The sequence below is a fragment of the Rhipicephalus sanguineus genome, chromosome 7, assembly GCF_013339695.2.
Source record: "Rhipicephalus sanguineus isolate Rsan-2018 chromosome 7, BIME_Rsan_1.4, whole genome shotgun sequence".
NCBI lineage: Eukaryota > Metazoa > Arthropoda > Arachnida > Ixodida > Ixodidae > Rhipicephalus > Rhipicephalus sanguineus.
Genome location: NC_051182.1, coordinates 37,205,751 through 37,228,255, shown reverse-complemented (window position 1 = coordinate 37,228,255; position 22,505 = coordinate 37,205,751). Strand labels below are relative to the sequence as shown.

At 44.0% G+C, this 22,505-nt stretch overlaps 1 protein-coding gene across 1 annotated transcript; it reads right to left on the bottom strand.

Moving 5' to 3' along the window:
• Positions 1 to 309: 309 nt before the first annotated feature.
• LOC119398618 (alkaline phosphatase, tissue-nonspecific isozyme-like) lies at positions 310 to 21,939 on the bottom strand. Its single transcript, XM_049417369.1, has 4 exons — positions 21,921 to 21,939; positions 21,075 to 21,406; positions 3,659 to 3,897; positions 310 to 610 (listed from the first exon to the last, which is right to left on the bottom strand). The coding sequence occupies exons 1-4, from the start codon at positions 21,937 to 21,939 to the stop codon at positions 310 to 312; spliced, it is 891 nt and encodes a 296-aa protein (XP_049273326.1).
• Positions 21,940 to 22,505: the final 566 nt, after the last annotated feature.

Below are 22,505 nucleotides of genomic sequence, written 5' to 3'. Positions count from 1 at the left end.
ACTGGCTTCACACCGATGCTTGTCAGTTCGGTGCCTCACTTGTTAATTCCGTTTCTTTTTCAACGCTTATACAACGTGCATAAACAAACATTTTCTTCGGTGTGATGAATGACCAAGCAAGTATGATCAAATATATACCGGGGAGCCCTTGTGCATGGAGAGCAATCACGAAATCCGTCAATAAGTCAATGAATGAAAGAGCTTATTTGCCGGTACAATAGTGGGGGGTCTCTAGTTTCCATTTGCGCCATTCTACCGATGGCAGTACTGAATGATCCCTACTTGTACGCACATATCTAATGAATCCCATTAGTCCGTTAGAGGGGTGCACATCTCATCGTCTTCATCACAACTCGAATCCGCGCTGCTCAATTTTTCGTCCTCCGGGTGGACTACTGCAGCCAGACCATAGTCAACAACATCGTCGATGATGTGTTTCTGTTCGGAAACATGGTCCAGATAGCTCTTCCACTTCTCAACAGTCACTGGCATGATTCCTTGCCAACCCATAGGCTCCACGCCTGGGAGTTTAAACATCTTATATTCACTCGCCACGAAGCCCTTGACGTCGCTGTGTCGCCAGTCTGGATCGGCATGCTTCGTGAGCAGACTGCATAGTGTCATCGATCTACACACGGCTACACGGGTGGCCAGCCTCGACGCACGTTTCCTCGGAGAAAAGTGGCCTGACTCGGCGTCACAGCTCCGTTATTGGCCAAACCTAGGTGATGCATTCGAGCAGCTGCTGGCGAAAACACTGCATAATATGCGTCGTTTTGATGAAGAGTGCGCGCCAAGAGCGTTTCCTGTACTGGAAGCCAGCAAAGCCTTTACAAGACAATTGTTCTTCAGCACCCTGTAGCAACGACATCAGCGTTACGTCACTAAAAGCATTATCCAATCTTCCATCGCTCGCTGTGCGTCGGCGCATTTCTTCACTTTGTCTCTACCATAAATTCTTTCATAGTTCCCATCTGCATGAACCATGTTACATCAAACCCGCAGCGCGTATATCGCTCAGGACAAGCCACCCACTGCAGGTTTCACTAATGCGTGCTCGAACATCAACATTTTCAGCATCATTTTTTCTCCGCACGGCAAAAGACTGGAACGAACTCCCTCCTGCCATTGTCAACATAGGATGTCCATCTTTATTCGCACAACACGTAACTGACCATATTCTGTCAAGTAGCCTCCGAGTATGATTTTGTTTTCAATAAAGTTTAAGTGTGTTAATTTATATGTATGTTTTGTAAAAATACGAAGAAATGTACAGAATTGTAACCCATGTATTACTTGATATATTTGTTATGTGAACATGTTTATCCCACCCCTTATGAATTACCCCCCCCTCCCGGGGTCTTTAAGGAAAATAAACTGACTGACTGACTGACTGACTGACTGACTGACTGACTGACTGACTGACTGACTGACTGACTGACTGACTGACTGACTGACTGACTGACTGACTGACTGACTGACTGATACACAAGCCATCGTCGACGCTCACCCGCCTGCTACCGCGGCCGAAGGATCGACCCCCGAGGGAACAACACCAGGGCGTAGTTTACAAGGTGCCATGTTCACAATGCCCAGCTAGCTACATAGGCGAGAGCAAGTGCTTCCCAGAAAAAATACGCCAACATAAGAACGACGTCAGGAAGATGGAAATGCAACGCAGCGCTCTTGCAGAGCACAGTGAAAAGCACGACCATAAGATCGACCTAGACGGCGCTTCTGTTCAGGAAACAGAAAGGAATCTGGGAAGGAGGCTCTTGCTCGAGTCGTGGCACATTCAAAACACGCCGGCAAATGTGAACCGGTTCCTGGGAACAATGCCCTCGGTTTACGTTCACGGCCTCCGAAACGTGAAGGAAAGGGAAATCCGGAGCCGCGGTGGAACAAGTCGGGGAGAAGCTTCCATGACCAAACCAGGCACCCCTGACGAAGGGACCCAATCGGTCCCGAAACGTCGGGCTCTCGTAAACATGGCTGAAGCCATAATAACCTCCTAAAACAACGAAGGCAGTGATGACGGAGGCAGTGATAAAACCACGTTAGGCGCAGAATGCTTTCGGAGGGGGGCGGGGGAGGATCAATAAATTTACAGAAATGAACAAGAAGATGGCTTTCGCCTTCGAGTCGTCTTAGGCGAATGCATAAAGACCTTGTGAGTTTTTTGTTCATTGTACATAGTACAATAAGGTACTTCTCCATAGCAGGAGTCAGACTATAGTGAAAATAAATTGTACGCACATGAGTTCACTTGCTGTTAGAAATTAATTTATTGAGCCGTCGCATATACTTCCAGGCACAACATGCTAGACCTGAATGGTATGGGGGAAAAACTATAGATATACGTGTTTGTGCAGGAAGTCTACGGCACAATATTCAAACTGTGGCATTTTCCACTTCGTGAAGGTGTTGACAAAGTAACATAACCCAGTAAAGACAATCGTGGCGAAATGTTTTCACCGTGCAACTATTATAAGCATTCTGAGTGGTCATGTTTCTGAATTGTGCTTAGATTCATGCCAGAAAAGTTTGAAGGACGCCACAAATAGATGCTGCAACGTTAACATGTACATGTTATAAACTTGAATTTTACTGATGCTGAGAAATTTAGCTCATTGAGTATCAAGATTAAAAGTGACCCAAGCACACTTGATTACAGGACATATTAGAATTACATAGATGAAAAGATAGCAGTGCTTGGGGCAGGACGTGGCCTGCACTGTAAATAACCAAGCAAAAAACGAAGGTGTGACGCAACGCACAGTACTCAATTTTCTGGTGACTGCTGAGTGAGGTAAACAGAAATCACGACCCTTAATTTCATTAGCATTTCACAGCGGCAGCAGACATCATATTCCTGGAGATTACGGAAGAATATAATACGTCACGAAACACTACAGTTGTTATGCAACACGGTCACATGCGCAAGTGTGGATATGCAAGTAAATCTGCGTTAAAAATTCATGAAGCGTTCTCTTTGTTTTGTTGCACGAACGCAACTATCGTACATGACCCTTAGTCATGAGTCCTACGTTTCCGTAATTCTATCTCGCATCTAGAAATCTTAGCTCATTCAGGATGGAGATAGTTGTTTACAATTTTTCTAGAAGCAACATGTCCGCATGGTGCCCGTTGAATGGCGCGCGGCATGCATGTTTTGAACAAATTCCATCCGCCCTTAGCATGAATGTTCAATTAATTATATAGAATGCAGCGTCAGTAGCCCAGCGAGAGTACAGTTCGCCATTGTTATCTTACAATGCGTTAATTCCGTGGGGTCAAATTCACGTAGCTTTTCATAAATAACTGTTCATTGCCATTGGTTAACTGGCTTCGCTTACGTTCAACATCCCAATTACCTGAAGTTTTTTTTTCGGAGCGATGCCAGCGAAAAATTGTTTGTAAGTTCAGAACCAGCACTATGGCTGGCAAAATCATCGGAACCCTGAAGAATAAGCAATGCATTTTTAAACCAATGCCCGTCTTTTTCGGTATGATTGCCTAAGTGCAAAAGGCAGCTAGAAGAGCAGGCTAGCTTAGGAAACCTTTCTACTACCTTTGTGCATTATTATTGCACATCTTCACCAACTACATTTCGCAAAATGAAAACGCTAACTGTTGAAGCATTTCAAACATTGGATACATTACCCTCATGTCTCTGCCAGGTGAGTTATATATCAGTTGCTTTGCAATATCCGACGCATTGCAGTCTTTCGGAACAAAATGCTGCCACTCACGGAAGCCTGAGTGAGCGTAGGCAGCCGCTGGAGAGGCATCAGTGACTGTCGATGTAGTTACAAGGCCCGTCCACATGCCGGCATCTTGAGCCCACTGCATAATGCTGTCTACGTATGCTGTGCTGTCGTTGTGACACTCGCCACCCTGCGTAGATAAAAGATTAATTTTTGCACTTCCACATTTGGACAGCTTTGGTGGAAGATGTCATGTTCTGCAGAAGCAACAACATGAGCTATGAGTGCGTAAGAAATAACGAAAATATTTATTTAGTGTACATTTGTATTCACCCATAGTAATTGGAAAGGTCACGTACTTGGCGCTGGTTATTTCTTAGATCGAAATAATGCGGTAGCGTTAAAGACCTCGTTTCACAGAAATTCCGTTGTCGGTATTGGTGCCTGTGTCGGCGATTTCTAGCGAAAAATAACTTTTGCGCGGAGCCAAAATCAGTTTCCACATCGCCCTTGAAATTCGATAATGAATATCTAGAATTACGAGCTAATTTCCTGATTAATAAAAATTGGGTATGCCATAACTTGCCGTGCAATACAACTTTCTAATATGAACGACTGCCCTGAAGTCAATAATTAAAAAGCTAAATAATGTACTCTTGTTAACTTCTTTCGTCAATGTCATTTTAGTAGCACCAAATTGTTTCCGCCTCGACATACAGCAGATGTGCGAAAAGAACAGGAACGTGGCTGTCATAGAATTTTTATTACGAAATCTGTATTATAAAAGAAACACTGTATTTGTCCTTATCAAAAATAAGGCGGCATTTAGCGAGTAGAACGTAGGAATCTCATCGACACGTCTAACTGGCATGGTATTTGCTTTAAGGTAGTCCTTCTCCAAAACGAGCCCGAAGTGGTTCGCACATCCAGGTAAGATTGAATACTAATTGGAGATCCACTCTCGTTCACGTGGAGATCCATCCACTCGTGCACGTCATCCGCAACGTGGACCACGTGGATTGCGCAAAAATCGGGGTCAGTGCTTCCGACAATAACTCTGCCGAGGGAACCATGCCCCTCATCGTTGCCGGTGACTTGAACATTGATTGATCAATACCCAACAACGCCTACTTCTAACACTGCATGAAATACGGCTTGGATGTGAACAAGGCATCACAATACCTCGTGACCAGATCCCGGAGAGGAGGCATCATAGATCATTTCTTCGTAAGAGGCATCCACGATTTCCACCAGCAGTACTAAACCTTGCACTTCACTGCCCTTAGAACCCTCGTAGCCGCGATCACGAACGGATTCGATAAAACTCCTGTCCAGCTGCTGGTGCTCATAAGGAAAATGTATAAGCTTAATTGAAACGCAACTGTAACAACTGTAACTGAGTGTAACGTACGTGCCGGTCGGCTGCGTGTGCCATTCGGCTGTATATATATAATCAATAGAAATTTTTCTGAAGAAAGCTAAGTTGCGTTTAGCGCCTGTCCTGTGCATCTGTTTTCCTCCTTTGTCCTCTTCGAATCCGTGCTATCCAATATTGAAGAATATAAGCACTACATATCAGCTTCCCGTGTCTGGTGTTGGTAACACCTATGTTGCTGTTGGCATCGTTGCGCAACTGTGAACAACTGGATATATAATACATGTGCGACTCTTCAACCTATGTGTGCGTGTATACCATTTGCATATATTTCTCTGGCGTGATTCCGACACATTTTGCTCAATATGAAAAAATGCGCCACAGCCACTTTCCCGCTCATACTTCGCATTACATCGATTCCCCCGTTCCGTTGGATCTGCCGAATTTTTTTTTTTTTTTGGAATGGAATCTGTAGCGCCACACCCTCTACCCTGCCTGCATGGCGGGCTTTCGGCGTGGCCGCTTCCCTATAGACACTGCGATTGATCACGCAACATTTCTACAACAACAAAATGGTCGTAAGCGTATATCAGTTGCGCTTTTTCTTGGCGTAAAGGGTCTATATGATAATGTAGCCCACGTTGCCATCCATAATTACTGCAAAGCAATGTTTATCAATGGACGAATGTTTGGACGTATAAGAGACTATGTGGCCACTCGCGTACCTTTTCGTATTTTGATATGACCAGCCTGTTACACGTGTAACCACAATGATCAGTTTTACAGCGAAAGCTGTTATGAGATCATTTCAGCGGCGGTTTTTGGCGCCGTAATTATCCGCCGCCGCCGCCGGTGTCCGTAACCACTATCGCTCCAAATAAGAAAAAAAACGAAATAAGAAAAAAATTCAGGATGGAACGGGGTTCGAACCTGGGCACTCTGCGTGGGAACCCTGTATTCAACCTCTGAGCCATGCTGGTGCTTCAAACAGCATTGCGAAAAGGCCCTATACCGGCTTCATGTAGGGAAGGAACCGCATTAACATATGCAATATAGCGTGGTAGAAGAGTAAAATAACAACCAGGCGTCACACAATGTGAATTGCGCAACGAGTAGGTTGTTGAATCTTCCAACCCATTACAAAGGGCTCCGCCATAATCTTCATCGTCATCAGGCACAGCATCAACAAAGCGCGCAAAATGCCTTACTTGCGTTGAGCAGGTACCAAGGCTCTCCGTAGATTGATGAAAATTGGCATAGTGCCTGCTTCCCTACTTCTTAAAAATTACGATTTATAGCCTAGTGGGTTCCTCGCAAGTGCACTTGTATTGGATGCCAAGGAAGCCCATAAGCGCATGATCCATTTCCTCGGGGTCTCAATGAAGTTCTTCGCCCCCTCCTAAGTAAGAGTAAATGCCTAAGGTAAACTTATGCATTTACTCTCTCCCCCACGTCAACATATGTTATACAGCCTGGCGGGAGAGGGAAATAGCGACCGGGCGTCACCCAATGCAAATTGTTATAACTGGTGGGCCGCTGAAAGCTTCTAACTCTTTACAAATGGCTGAGCCATAATTCTTCATCGTCATCAGTCGTCGCGTCATCAAAGTGCACATAATGCCTTACAGACGTGTAGCCGGTGCCTCGCTTCTCCGCAGAATGACGAATAATGCTTAGTAGGTGCTTCCCAACTTCACAAAAATTGTGATTTATGGCGTAGTGGGTACCTTGCTAGTGTACTTGTATTAGTAGCCCCAAGAGAGCTTACAACGGGCTCTGGAAACGCCGCTCTTACAGCTTTCGCTGTGACTGTGCTGCAGTTGCAGCGCAAGCCTGACGTTTTTTTTTTTTTTTTTTTTGGACGACCGACCATGGCGATAGCCGCGGTCGTTCTCCTTTGAGTGTCATTTGTTTTGCTCTACACAAGTTCGCGCAATAAGCAATTCAGACCCCTTCGCGTTCAGTTCTATGTACTTCACCGGCACGACCATGAGACAGTATAACCGGCCGATGTTTATTCGTGCAAGCGGATGAGGGTGAAAAAACTGAACATCGCACCAACTACGGCTTACATCAACCAGGGAGTTGTATTAAGCACCACCTTGTTCAAATCACCCTTGCCTGCAGACTATTTTTCGTAAGACATCTGACGCCACCACCTTGAGCTGTTACACGGATGTTCTCTTATTTTTGTACGCCGTGATGTGAACTTATAAGAACGGGAAACGCCCAATGCACCAACCCAACCGTTTTAATGTGTATATATGAAAACGGTTGTGGGGGGGAGGGTAATGAATGGGTATGCCACAAATTGACACCTCCTATAGGGTGTCTTCAGATATGAACGTCGGTGCATGCCTGCGGAAAATATATATTTTGCTGTCCGAGTCTCCAAGGCGGTGCCTGTTGCGATTTCAACCTTTCCGGAGCGTATTGAGCTGTTTCTTTTTATTGTCTTTTCGTTTCAATTTGTCGTTTCGCGAAAGCGAGAGGACACATTTACAGCGTAGAAATTACGGTGTCGCAGGTTGTGCTATTGCAGCCTTGGCGCACGGAACATTACAAGAAAGGATAATAAATAAATAAATAAATAAATAAATAAATAAATAAATAAATAAATAAATAAATAAATAAATAAATCGCTCAGTACACTTTAGAAAGGTTGAAATCGCTACAGCGCATAAGCTATAACGTCCGTCAGTCGTTTCGTCGACTGCCCGGCAGTCCTTCACTGAGCAGCCTATGTGAGTATGCATGCGCTTCTTGTACTCCCCTGGCATTTATGTCCCACTTGCACAGCTCAAAGCGAGCTTTTACAGCTATCTCAACAAGCATAAGAAAAAGATTAGCTATAAGCGAAGCTTTCGGATTATAAAAGAATTGGATAACACTTTGTTCACGAGAATTTTGCCAGAATATACTCTCTTCGTCTTGCAAGCTACTTTAGCCTTTTCAAACAGATCGACATGAAATGTAAAGATGCATCTGTGTCTCTGAAGTATTTTGTTCCTGATAAAATGCTGCCGAGGAGGTAAACTTAGTCATTTACTCAACTCAACAGAACTCAACTCAACAGAAATTTCTCTTGTGAAGATGGCGGTGAAGGGGAAACGTCAATTCCGGACGTCCTACACCAGGCGCTAGAAGGTCGAGATCGTGGTTGCCGTCTCCACAACACTTTCTGCGTGCACTCACTCTTCCTTCAATGCCTGTCTCGCGTCCTGTCTCCATTATCGTTCAAGACACTTTGCATGCGAATGCCCGACTCTGGGGTCTCAAGCTCTTCTTAGCATGTGGGTCGCGGTCAAAAAATTGGTCCCACATGGGCCGGGACAGTGCAGAAGGTAGGAAGCGGTGGTTAATTATTTTGGTAAAACACAGCAGCTAACATTGTCATTCTAAAGGCGGTCTTTCCCGCATATATATATATATATATATATATATATATATATATATATATATATATATACATATATATATATATATATATATATATATATATACATGCTGTAAGGGAAGAGAACAGAGACAACGCCCGTATGATAGGACCAGCTGTTCAATTCTTTGGCTTCCTTTTTCCCTTCTATACACCAGCCGATCTCGCGCACGCACCCATTACATAGTAATCAACCAACCAACCAACCAACCGACCAATCATTTATTTAACGTGCCCAGGAACAACCGTAAGGTCTTTGTGCTGGCGCAAGCAAAAGAAAAAACAATAAAAATAAACAATACAATACAGACTGTCTTCAGAAATAAAAAGAGCGAAAACACGTACAGAAAGAGAAATGAACAAAAAAGCGGAGGAGTAAAATAAGACAACACGAGAAATATTGACGGGGAATAAAGAATTAGATTGCATATATACAACTATGTGGAAAGACTGAGAAGGGAAGACTTTGTACATTGTGCCACACTATGTCAAAATACTGCAAAGCTCGGATAAAAACAATGATTGTGGGCTATGAAAAACGTCAAGATCAAGAAAATTAACATTATAGAGACTTCGTATTCTGTGAACGGTAGAGTGTTGGAAGAAGCAGGCGGGTACATGAAACGGTCTGCTCTCTGGTTAATTTACGCGGAATTTGAAAATTTACACAATTGAGAAGTACAGGGCAGGATATGATACCGTGGACTAGCTTGTAAAGAAATAAGAGATCAGAGCGATTTCGTCGGCAGTGAAGTGATCGCAGTGATAATAATTCAGCAGTATTTGAACGAGATCCAGAGTCATTTTTAGCAAAGCGATGGTTATATAAGCTGAGGAATTTTTTCTGGACTCGTTCAATGGTGTTACCGCTGGATTGAGCAATGCAATTCCTAATCACGGACGCATACTCAAGTTGCGGAAGACATATTGCCGTGACCAATTTGTGTAGGGCCATGAGAGACCTGAATTCTCGAGATATTCTACAAACACATGCGAGAGAACGAAGGCCCCGCATAGCAGCACGCTTAACGTGAGAAGAAAAGTTTAACGCGCTGTCAACAACAACACCAAGATCACTGATTCCATAAACCTTGCATAACGGCACAGAATTCACAGAGTATTGAAATGACACGCTAGATGTTTTCCAAGTGATAGACATGAAATTTGTCTTCAAGGTATTCAGAGAAAGGTTATTACCGTTGCACCATTCGGAAAAAGAGCGCAAGTCTGACTGCAACATGCGACAGTCGTTAACTGAATGAATTTCCTTAAAAATATTGATGTCATCGGCATACAAGAGAAAAGAAGAATTACGAATGGCAAAAGAAACATCATTAACGTAAATTAAAAACAGGAGTGGGCCTAATACAGACACTTGATGGACCCCACTAGTCACTTTATACAAAGAAGACGTTTGGCCATTTACGGCTACATAACAATATCTATTCAGCAGATAGCTCTGCAGGAGATTCACAATTGACAAGTCAACATCAAAGTGCGCAAGTTTAACCATAATCAGTGTGTGGCTGACTACATCAAAAGCCTTGCTCAGGTCACAGTAAATTACGTCAGCCTGTCCTCTCTGAGAAATTGGTGTGGAGGTCTGCGTCATGAAACTAGCAAGATTTGTGGTAGTTGAGCGGCCAGCGAGAAAACCATGTTGATTAGGAATCAGTGAGTTTTTCACACTAAAGACAATATGTTGTGAAGAGCCAGCTCGAAGATCTTTGATGTGGCACATAGTAGAGAAATCGGGCGATAATTAGAAGCATCTGTTCTAGAGCCCGACTTAAATACTGGAAAAACACGAGCGGTTTTCCACATGCTAGGAAATGTGGAAGTGTCCAGGCAGTTATTAAATATCGTAGTCAGTACTGGGACAAATATACTACCATAAGCTTTTAGTATGGCGGAGGGGATGCCATCTGGCCCACATAATAAGGATGGTTTTAAGCGCTTAATGCATTCGCAGATAAGATTTTCATCCAGCGACAAAGCACTGGATGAGCTAACCGCCTTGGGCTGTTGTCTGATATCAGTGCTAGAGTCCGAGGCCTTATAAACGGATGAAAAATGCGTGGCAAAACAGTCAGCGACGGCATGCACTTCTACCCCATTTGAGTCCAGTAGTCTGAAGGACTCTCCGCTTTTGCTGGACCGTTTATGTACATACTTCCAAAACTCAGCCGGCCTGTCAGAGGCGCTTTTTTCTAAGAATTCAATATACGAACGATGATCCCGTTTATATAGGCGTTTAGAGAGATTTCGAAAGAAGCTGAACTCTTCCTTCCACTCGCTGAATGGAGAACATTTAGATTTCCTGTGTGCGTGATCTTTATGCTTCAGTGCACTGATAAGTTCAGATGAAAACCAGTGGGGATATTTACGTTGTTTAGGTGTATATTGGGGAATAAAATTACGCATGCTTCTCAGTACAAGCTCCGTAAACCGATCAACCTGCTCATCAACATTTGGTTTGTCACTAACCTGTGACCACTCAACGGTAGACAAGTGATGATAGAGGCCCGTGTAATCACCTCGCTTGAAGGCAAATCTCGGAGATTTGTTTACGTAACTGCAGAAGCTCGTTGTTTCGGCTGATGCGGATAATCTTATGTTAAGTGGTGGGTGGAATTTGTCCGGACGTACAATAATAATAATAATAATAATAATAATAATAATAATAATAATAATAATAATAATAATAATAATAATAATAATAATAATAATAATAATAATATAAATAATAATAATAATACTAATAATAATAACTATAGCTGGGGCTTAACGTCCCAAAGCCATGATATAATTATGAGAGACGCCATAGGGGAGGGCTCCGGAAATTTCGACCACCTGGGGTTCTTTAACGTGCACCTATATCTAAGTAGTACACGGGCCTCAAACATTTTCGCCTCTATCGAAAATGCAACCACCGCGGTCGGAATTCGGTCCCGCGACCTTCGGGTCAACAGCCTATATATATATATATATATATATATGTATATATATATATATATATATATATATATATATATATATATATATATATATATATATATATATATATATATATATATATATATATATATATGACGATATATGTATGACGACTATCTCGACGCCGATTCGGAAATATGGAGTGTTTGCTCCACGGTTATGTTACACACATGTGACCTTATGGGGTGCTTCAGGAAAAAAAAAATGCTATATATATATATAATTAGCGGCATAACTAAGTTATACCTTGTTTAAGTTGTTTTTATGACCTTTCAGGTATAAGCCAACGCGTGCTCTATACCTGAAAGGTCCTAAACACAACTTAACCTCTAGCTTAATTATGCCGTTACTTATTACGTAAGACCATGTATCTTCATTATCAGAAGCCAAACACGACGCCCTAGAGCAGCTCTGCAGGTCATTGACTTCATTATAATTCTGCCCCTATGGACGATGAAGCGGTTGAATATTACCTGCCCGTTGATGGTCTAAGGGGGTAGTACCATTCCATAATTTTAGCACTATTGCCATTATTGCGACATCAATTATATGGACAGTCTCGGCTGGTTTTGCCGCCGCCGTCATGCCCCGTATATGTAAAAGTATGCATATACATATAAAAGTCCCAAAAAAAATTTGCGGCGTATCTCCGTGCTCCACTGCAAATGCCGTGTGAAGGCGATAGTGGAGGTGCTGCGAGAGATATGGACGCCATCTTTCAATACGTCGGGAAACACCAGCTTGTGCGGATGGGTTCCATTCCTCCGTTGCAGAGGGCGTTCGTCGGCGTGCATAGCGTGGCATTTTCAGCGCAGTGTCAGAAACTAGGGTATTTAGAAGTATGTGTCTATGTATTTTCCAGTAAAGGAACACACCACTTAATACTGACGGAGTGATGTTGCGCCTCAGATATGCGTAATGTTTACTTCTTGATCGACAATGTACGCAAGTATGAACCTAGCCACAAGTTCAAGATGGCTGGCCGTTAGGCAAGTGGTTCAACTTTGGCCGGGCGGCTGAATTGGGTGACAGACAGACAAACAGAAGGACAGACAGACAGACAGACAGACCAAAATTTCTGCGTTTAAGTTCCCCAAGAAAGACCATCCTATTTAAAATAATTCAGAAAAATGCTTCCGAAGCGCGGAATCGAAGCAGCGACCGCTCGCTACGCAGCCCGTGGCGCTAACCACTACGCCACAAAGCGTAGATCTACAAAGGTAGCTAACGGCGAGTGTTATATACACACCCTTTACCGCTGGCAGGGCTGAGAGACGGTAGGTGCTTATAAGCGTTTCTTCATTACCAGCGAGACGGCGCGAGGAGCGCAACGGGCGCATTTAAAAGTCGTCGGCCAGCTCGCTCGTTTCGTCTTATATTTGCGCAGGGAGAACCTTGCCCTTCCGCTGTCTGCTCGAGCGGTAGTTGCGGCCGGAGGAGGGGGGGGGGGCATATCTTTCTGCAGTAGGGTGCCTTGATGCCCGCGCGCCCCCGCTTAGGGTGGAGCCACTCTTTGACGGAGCAGTTGCCGCCACAACCGGTTCTCGGGGAGCTCCGACGCCATTTTCTTCCTTTCCGCGCGCGCCGACTCCCGCTCGACATGGAAAGCACCACTCTTCACGTCGTCTTTGCGCAGAGTGTCTGGGTGCTGCGTTCCGCAATGCAGTAACAGCGCTAAAAATGGCTGCAGAATGTTTTCCTTTCCCAGAGACCCAAAAAGACGGCTCCTATGGACCGCTAAAATCAAGCGGGACAAGTGGCAGCCGACGAACCATACCTGTATATGCAATGTGAGTACCTGATTCGTAGCCTTGTGAAATCCATATGCCAGCGTGTCTGCACCACTCTTTCTAAGACGCAGACTTGCTATTTTATGTGTTCAGATTGGTGGCAACGTAGCCTCTTACAGCGGGGACCAACATATGGAACCTCCGGTGCATTTACAGCTCCTTATTTTTTTCACTTGATATAATGAACTAAGGCGCAGGCTTGGAAAATACGATCAATCTTTCTGAACCACGAAGGCTGTAGCTATCTGAGGCGCATCGCGCTTATTTTAACTAAATTGTTCACTATCCTATCTTGGCGCCTACTGAGAGCTCAAAACATGTGAAGCGCTATGCTTGTGTTTCGCAGTGTTGTTTATAAAGGTATTTTATACGTTATGTCGCGCAGGAAAATTATTATGCTATTTGGACAGTTATTCTAGCTTATCATATCTGTAACGGAAGTAGGTGAAATAATTTAGGAGAATTGCACCTCTATGTTATGTTCGTGTGCGGAAGTCGTGCCGTATTCGTGCAGTTTGTTCGATTTCATTGATTTGTCGTACTTTGTTCTTATTGCTCGAAGGAAGAAATCTCGTATATTGACAACGTCAATTTTCCGTACAGGCTCACTTTGAACAATGCTGTTTTGAACAAAAGCGGGCAGATGGATGGCAGAAGCTGAAGCCAAATGCTGTACCAACGCTTTTCCCATTGAAAGGTAGGCACTCTCCACCGTGTGCAGTGTCTAATTCTGTATGAGGGCTCACCTGCGTTACCAAAGTAATGGCGGGCGCTCGAAAACACATAATGACATGATATGTAATATATATATATATATATATATATATATATATATATATATATATATATATATATATATATATATATAGACGCAATATTAATGAGAACTAACCGACAATAACGCCAAGGAAATTATAGGGGGTGTTATCTGTAGTATTTAGAATATAAATGTGAAGAAAGAAAAGTGGACGAAAAGATAACTTGCCGCCGGCAGGGACCGAACCTGCGACCTTCGAATAACGCGTCCGATGCTCTACCACTGAGCTACGGCGGCGGTCATCCTCCCGTCCACTTTATGGGGTATATATGTGCATTTAAACCTTGGAGTGTCAGTCAGCGCCAATCGCAGCCGTGGCGGTGAGTGTGGAACACTCTTTTTGTGCCTTTCTGGCGTCACGTAGCACGTGATCTTTTTACGAGTTGGCAGCTGACCAATAATCCCTCGCATACTACCTGAAGGCATCAATGTCTGCCAGAACGAGACCCTTGCTAGGAATGAATATATATATATATATATATATATATATATATATATATATATATATATATACATATATATATATATATATATATATATATATATATATATATATATATATGTATATATATATATATAAACACACACAAAAAGCTAACATTTTCATGGCACTGCTACTGAGACCAGAGCCGTACAACATACTAATAGTTATGCCACCTCCATGATATTGTGATATATTTTACCATTGTCTTCTCTCCGTTCCAATCTCTGTTGTCCCTTTATTATTATTATTATTATTATTGTAGTTGTTGTTGTTGTTAATATTATTTCCTTTTTTATTTTTATCTATATTTTTTTAACGATCACTGTTTCTACGCGTCCTCCCTCATACTTGCGTCACTTTTTCCGCAAATGGTCTTTACCCAGAAAACTTCCAACACTCCACATTTCATCCTTACGCACTTATATTTCTACGTACACGTGCGAGCTGCACATGTGAACCGCGTGCCACCTACAGACCAGCCGCGAGCAAGGAACTTTTAGACTACAATTTACAGCGTTAAGCTTTCTCAGAAACGCAACTATAACGACCTACTCAGGCTGAAAAGCATGGCTGCTGTCATTTTCTCCCCCTGCATTTTTTATCGTATTCTTCGCACTCTCTCTCCTTCTCTCTCTTCATCATTCTGAATCCCTAAAACCTAGCGTTTTCCCTGAACCTAGTGCTTGATGTCACAATTAGTTTGTACATTTTTCTGCATCCAGTTGCTCCGAGGAAGCGAAAGCCACCGAGGGAAAGAGCACTGCATGTGCCCAGGTTAAACCACAAAGAGGTGAGCGACCCTGCCGATGTACCTCACGCCGCATCAGACGTAGTGGAAATGCTACCTGAGTCATGTGAAGTGGTATCACAAGAAACGTCAACGGACAACATCGAAGTCAATAGCCCAGGTGTCGAAGCTTTGAACGTCAGAATAGCAAACTCGACTGATGAAACTCCCACAGTTAGTGAGACACAAAGAGACTATGCTCAGCTGAAAAAGCAGTTGCCAGACATAGAAAGAAAATACGCCACGCTTCGAGAACATCACAGCATCACTAAGAACACAATCCAGAACTTCAGAAAGCAAGTCCATAAGCTTGAAAGTAAGGCTGAGAATTTCTAAAGAAATATACGCTTCTTGAATGCAGATCAGGTTTGTGCTCTTTCTAAAAACAGTACCCAGGGTCACACTTGGTCTGTGGAGACAGCTAAACAAGGTTTGCAAATTAAATTCGCTTGCGGAACGACCGGGTACGAGACCCTGAGGAAGTTGGGTCACCCCCTCCCATCTAGCAGGACGTTGGCGCGGAGGATGCAGGGATTGAAATTCCTTCCAGGAATTCTTCGAGAAGTTTTTGATGTTATGAAGTGCAAGGCCGAAACCATGGAAAACGTGGAGAAAGACTGCGTGCTGTTTCTTGACGAAATGGAAATAGCTACAGCCTTTGAATTGGACCGAGCTCAAGACATTCTCCTTGGAGGTATCACACTTCATTCAAAGCCAGAGGAACCCGCTAATCACGATTTGGAGTTCATGTTGGGTGGAATTAATCAGCGGTGGAAGCAGGTGATCGGATATAAATTTACTGCACGATCCGTGGATGGTGCCTTGCTCAAAGACTATGTGCTCGACATTGTCCAGCGTTGTAGCCAGATTTCTCTCAGAGTCCGAGCAGTCACATGTGACATGGGCTCAGCAAATCGAGCAATGTGGCGAGAGTTTGGGTTTTCAAGCCACAGAAATTCCACTACAGTCTGCTCAGTACAGCATCCATGTTTGGACGGCAAAGAGCTTTTTTTACTTCTGACGCAGCCCATGTGTTAAAGAACCTGAGAGGGCAACTTTTAAGCTCCAAAGTCTTCACATTGAGTGATGTCACCGTGCGCGACAACAAGCTCCCGTCACAATACGTGAAACTAGAGCACGTCCAGGCGGTAGTGGACTACGACGCAGAGAGAGAGCTTAAGGTCGCACCTGCCCTGTCCGAGGTTCATGTGAGCTGCGGTCACTTCACAAAAATGAAGGTTGGAGTAGCTGTCCAATTTTCAGAGAAGCCGCACCAGCTGTTAGATTTCTGGTAAAGGAAGGGCTGCTTGACCCAGCTGCCGAAACGACAGCGTGGTTCATGGACTTAGTGTCGAAGTGGTACGCTTTGATGTCGTCACGCCATCCCACTTTAGCTCTAAGTCACCGAAATATGGACAAGTATTCTGCTGCTCTGAACACCCTGCGCCTTGCAGCAGAGACAATCAAAGGAATGAAGTTGGGCGCCACAGCTCAGTGGAAACCATTCCAAGCCGGGCTTCTCATTTCCACGACAGTTGTTCTTCGCCTTCAAGAAGTCCTTCTGGGCAATGAAGGCTACGAGTTTTTCCTAACGAGCAGGTTACTTCAAGACTGCCTCGAAAATCTGTTTTCTGTTGTGCGCCTAATAAAGCCAGTGCCAACAACATATGATTTGAAATGTGCTCTGAGGCTTGTGAGCGTGAGCCAATTTCTACATACACCGCGGACAAGAAGCTATGAGCTTGATGATCGAGACTACCTCGTCGAACTCCTTTCTCATGCGAAGAAGCAACACTCAGAAAATTTGTATGAAGAAATAGACGACACCGAGATTTTGTTCGTTGAGGAGCTGACGGCAACGGAATGCTGCATTTTGCACTATCTTGGAGGCTACATCCTCAAAAGCGTTTTGAAGTCCGTATCCTGTTCCCAGTGAAGGATGCCCTTCTTGGTGCTGCCAGCAATGAATATGCTTCTTTGACAGTTCTCAAGGAATATGTGAGTGATGGACGAAACTTGATTTATCCGAGCAGGGAAGTGATCCGCACTCTGAAAAACTATGAGGAGCACTTCATGGGCTTTATTGCGTGGTGTACAAACAATGTACACACGATGAGGTTGCCACTACGCTCTCTGACAGAATACCTTGCGAAGGTAGACCGGCCATGCCTGAGTACTTGCGCAGAACATAAGAAATAGGCAAGATGCTGGTAGCCACCTACACAAGACTCAGGCTCCGCATACATTTACGTCAGAAACCATCCACACATGCCGGAGGTCACGGAAGCAAAACTTGTGCTGGTGTTAGTCTACCTTAACAGCAAGGCCTTTTTGTATCCTATATGCACATACGCATGAGAAAAAAAACTCGACGGAATAAAGCACAGAGTTCATAATCATCTTGACCATAATATATTTTGCGTAACGGTATTAAATGATTGTACTCCATCGCGTGTCTTTGTTTTGATTACCTAGTGCATGACACAGTTTGCCACCATGTAATCGTGTAGGCGGCGCGTAATAGTGACAATGGTAGTAAGGATGCCGGGCATTCGTACTTATATACACAGCAGCTATCTACTTTAGCATATTTCTCTTACTTTCTGCTATGTCCATATGTGAGCGCGACGACAGAAAGCTCGCGGCGACGGTGCAACTACGAAGACGAGCAGTTGCCCGCCGTTGTCAACTTTATTATAACAGAAAGAATATTAATTCTTTCTAATTCTATTCTAATTCATTCTAATTCATTCTAATTCTAGAATGTTATCATTAGCAGAAAGAAATTAACAGAAAGAATATACCTTCGCTAATCCTCTCGAACTAGCGGACGCGTCACTGAATGTTCACTCTCGCTTATCATCTACTCTGACAAAGGAATGAATATCGAAGCTAAAGTAGAATGCAAGCGCCTACTGCAAGCAGGACCCACCGCTATCGAGGCGCTCCCCGCGATCGGCGGATGCAAGAAAATGGCGGTTGCGCTAGCAGACGACGCGGTTGTCCTCACCCTAGGATGGCGCTCGCTTCGAGGCATCCTATTCTGCAGCGTAGCAGGCGTCCATCACGGGCCGCTTTTCTTGCTATCGCATTCATTGCTTCGCCCTTGCGGCGAAACTGTCTCTTTTTTTGACGTTATATACAGCAGTATTACTAAAAGATGTGGCAAACAGTTCTATGACTTACAGTATTTCCTGCGAAAAGGCCTCCGCTGGAATCCTGCCCTGACGTGCTATGCAGTGAAGGCCAGGCAAAGGAACACTTAAGTGTTCCTTTGCCTGGCCTTCACTGCATAGCCACAAAGTCGTACCACAAGGTCGTACCAATTGGTACGACCTTGTGGTTGTTCAGTTAGAAAATTTCTTTCTCGCTTAAAACAAAAACTACTCTTCAAACTTCCTGTACATCATACCCACAAAGCATACTACACAAAGATTCGAAAGTAATATTTTTACTTGAACTGCAACATTGTCAAATCGAAGCCACAATATGGGTCAAAATGTTCTTTTTCCCAACTTTGTCGCAACACTGTGGCAACGTTTCTTCTTCTTTCGATCCCACAGTATTTTTATCACTTACTATAGGAACCTGCAAATCCCTCAATGTGAATATATTACTCGCAGAGTGCTCTTTCTAAGAAACGCTAAACATGCAGCATCTTGTGACTTATTCTTCAGGCCAAAAATAATTAAAGTTGAAACAAAAATGAATAAACTATCATAGTCATGAAAGAGCAGTGCCTTGAAATTAGGAACAAAGTAGTTTCATAGTAATGGCTCAAACCAGCAATTTGATATAAATTATCGTGTACGACACAGTTTCACTTCCGTGCCCCAAGTTCGAAGCGCCCTCTAGGCAACACAAATTTTTTCTCCGCCATTTAACGCATCCATAATTATGTCTGACATTCACACAAACCAACCCAATTTATATCAGCATGATCGGAGATGGTCGAAAATTTGCCTGGTACACTTGATATGGAATGACACATACATATATATATATTGATGTTCTTACCATTCACCGTCGACCGTATTGGGTGTCACTGTCAGAGCGCAAGATTATTCAAGACGAAGTTAACAAGATGTTAGGTAAAGGCATTATTGAGCCCTCATCAAGCCCTTCGACGTCACCCGTCGTCCTGGTTAAAAAGAAAGACAACACGTGGCGTTTCTGCATCGATTACCGGCATCTAAATGAATTACGAAAAAGGACGTGTATCCTTTGCCCCGCATTGATGACGCGCTCGATTGTCTCCCCGGCGCACGCTACTTTTCATCCGTAGACCTTCGCTCCGGTTATTCGCAGATTGCCGTGGACGAGAAAGACTAAGAAAATACCGCCTTCGCGACTCCCAATGGCCTGTACCAATTCAAGGTTATGTCCTTCGGTCTATGCAGAGCCTCAGCCTCTTTCGAGCGTATGATGGACTCTCTGCTACAAGGGTTCAAAGGGACAACATGGATGTGTTACCTAGACGACGTCCTCGTATTTTTACCAACATTTCATACCCTCCTTGAGCGCCTGTCGGCTATTCTTGACTTCTTCCGCAATGCTGGCCTCCAGTTGAACTCGTCGAAGTGTCACTTTGGCCGCCGTCAGATTAGTGTTGGGCCAGCTCGTTGACGCTTCTGGTGTGCGACCGGACCATGAGAAAATTCGAGCCGTCACCATTTTCCCAGCACCCCAATCCGCCAAAGATGCCCGCAGTTTTGTGGGACTCTGTTCCTACATCAGGCGGTTCGTGAAAGACTGCAGCCATAGCTCGACCACTTACTGATCTTCTGAAGAAAGACGTCCCATTTTCGTGGGGGTCCACTCAAGCTGCCACTTTTTCTCACCTCACCACAATTTCGACGTCGCCACTTATATTAACCCACTTTGACCCATCCGCCCCGACTGAGGGTCCGAACTGATGCCAGTGGTCACGGGATTGGAGCTGTCCTTGCCCAACGCCTACAGGGACACGACCGCGTTATCGCCTACGCTAGCCGCCTCCTTACACCTGCAGAGCGCAACTATTCCATTACAGAGCGAGAAAGTCTCGCTCTTGTCTGGGCGGTCTCCAAGTTCTGTCCATATTTATATGGCACGCACTTCTCCGTATTTGCTGACCACCACGTGCTCTGCTGGCATTCTTTATTAAGGGATCTTACAGGTCGACTTGGTCGCTGAGCTCTGCGACTGCAAGGAAACCCTAACCGACATGCTTTCAAAATATGTTTCCACAGACGATTCCGACTGGGATCTTGTTTAGTCATAAAATAGTTTCGTTTTTCGTACTCACTATGCCGGTTTGTTGAATAATGATAATAATTATTTGGATTTTACCGGCCTAAATTCACACTGATTACGAAAAAGGCCGCACTTACGGACGCCGGATTAATTTAGGCCACTCGAGTTTCTTGAACGTGCACTTAAATCGAAGCACGAGGGAGTTTTTGCACTTCACCCCAATCGAAGTGCGGCCCCAGTGACTGAGAACTGAACCCGCATTCTTGAGGTTAGCAGCGCAACATGCAGCATGGTAATATACGACGGCAGCAAACTATGGCGAATTGCAGCATATGTCTACCATATTTCCCCAAATTAATGTGGCCCCAATCACTAGAAACAAGTTCTGAAAAGACATCTGGTATTCATGTTGCGACAACGCTGGCTCAGATGCACTCACTACTGACCTTGACAGTGGAGTCCACTCCAACAGTACCAATATTGGCCTTAACTCCACACAGGTAGGCTGTAGCAGAGTTTGCTGAATCAGAGGTCTGCGCATCCAGACCATAGGTCTTTGACAGTGACACGTACGGAAATTCTTCCCATGAAAGCACAGTCTCCTCGCCACTTTGATTCTTAAATTGACCCTTGTAAATTCTAGCAGCGGTCACCGTGCTGACGCCCATTCCATCTCCGAGGAAGAGAATCACGAACTTGGCACGATTCCTAATCTCTTCTCTCGCCAAAGTCTTCTCAATCTGAGACTTTCCCAACTGGCTCCAATACGTTCTGTTTGCTGGAACAAACGAGAAACAGTATCAGTGATGTAATATATCATCAGGCTGCGAGAAACGCATCAGCTAGGCATGACGCGTTTAGGTAATAACAATACGATGTGGTGCATCTGTAGCTTCACGGGCAACCGGAGTAGGGGAACAGTCGCTCTGAATTCTGACAATGAGTAAGGGAATGAAGACGTGGACAGACGTCAGTATTCGTACTACTTTTGTGTACAGCAAATTTATTGTACCGCGGTGGCTTATGGCTCTATTATTCGCGCCCAAATAAAACATATCAAAGGAGTTTTCTTCCCAACGACAATGTTCCATTGAATTCGCTGTGACTGGCAGCACTTGATTCAGGCACGTTTGGTACTATATTAGAAACTCTTATTTTTATTGTGTAATACATACTTATCTCAATGTTTCCCTATATTTATTATTTTGGGACGGTAAACCTGTGATATTATTATTATTATTATATTTACTAAGTGCGTCATATTTTCATGTTTCCCGTGTATCGTACGTTACCTTGGATGTTTGTAGACATGAGGCTAAAGTTCACTTTAGTTCGCTTAACACATTTTAATAATTTCGTAGTAGTATGCTCCGCAAACCTGGTCTAGCGTATTAAATATTGTCAGCCCTGCTTAAGCAAATGAATGGCCCACCGTATTTAAATGTTCCATTGTGTCAAATACCAAGCGCACTATGTAAGAAGCTAAAAAGATGTACTCTAATATTACGTACCAATCCGACGATGCCATTATTGAGCATACAGTAGTAGGGACAGATGAGCAGTATCAGGAGTAATTTACACCACTTTGAATTATTTAACGCACACCTAAGCCTACGTACAAGGGTACTTTGCAACCTCACGCTTATCAGAATGTGGCTGCCGCAACGGGGAATCAAACTCGCTTACTGAAGCTTAGCAGCACGACACTTCAGCTGCTAAGACACCGTGTCGGGGCTCCATAAAGGGGGGACATGGGTCTTCGAGGGCTGAAAATCGTGAACAAAACGGCCTTTTAAAAGCAAAGCTGTGTAGCAAATCGCCCTTGCGAGTCGATCACAGACAACTATCATTGTCCTAACGGGTGTGTGCCGTTGCGC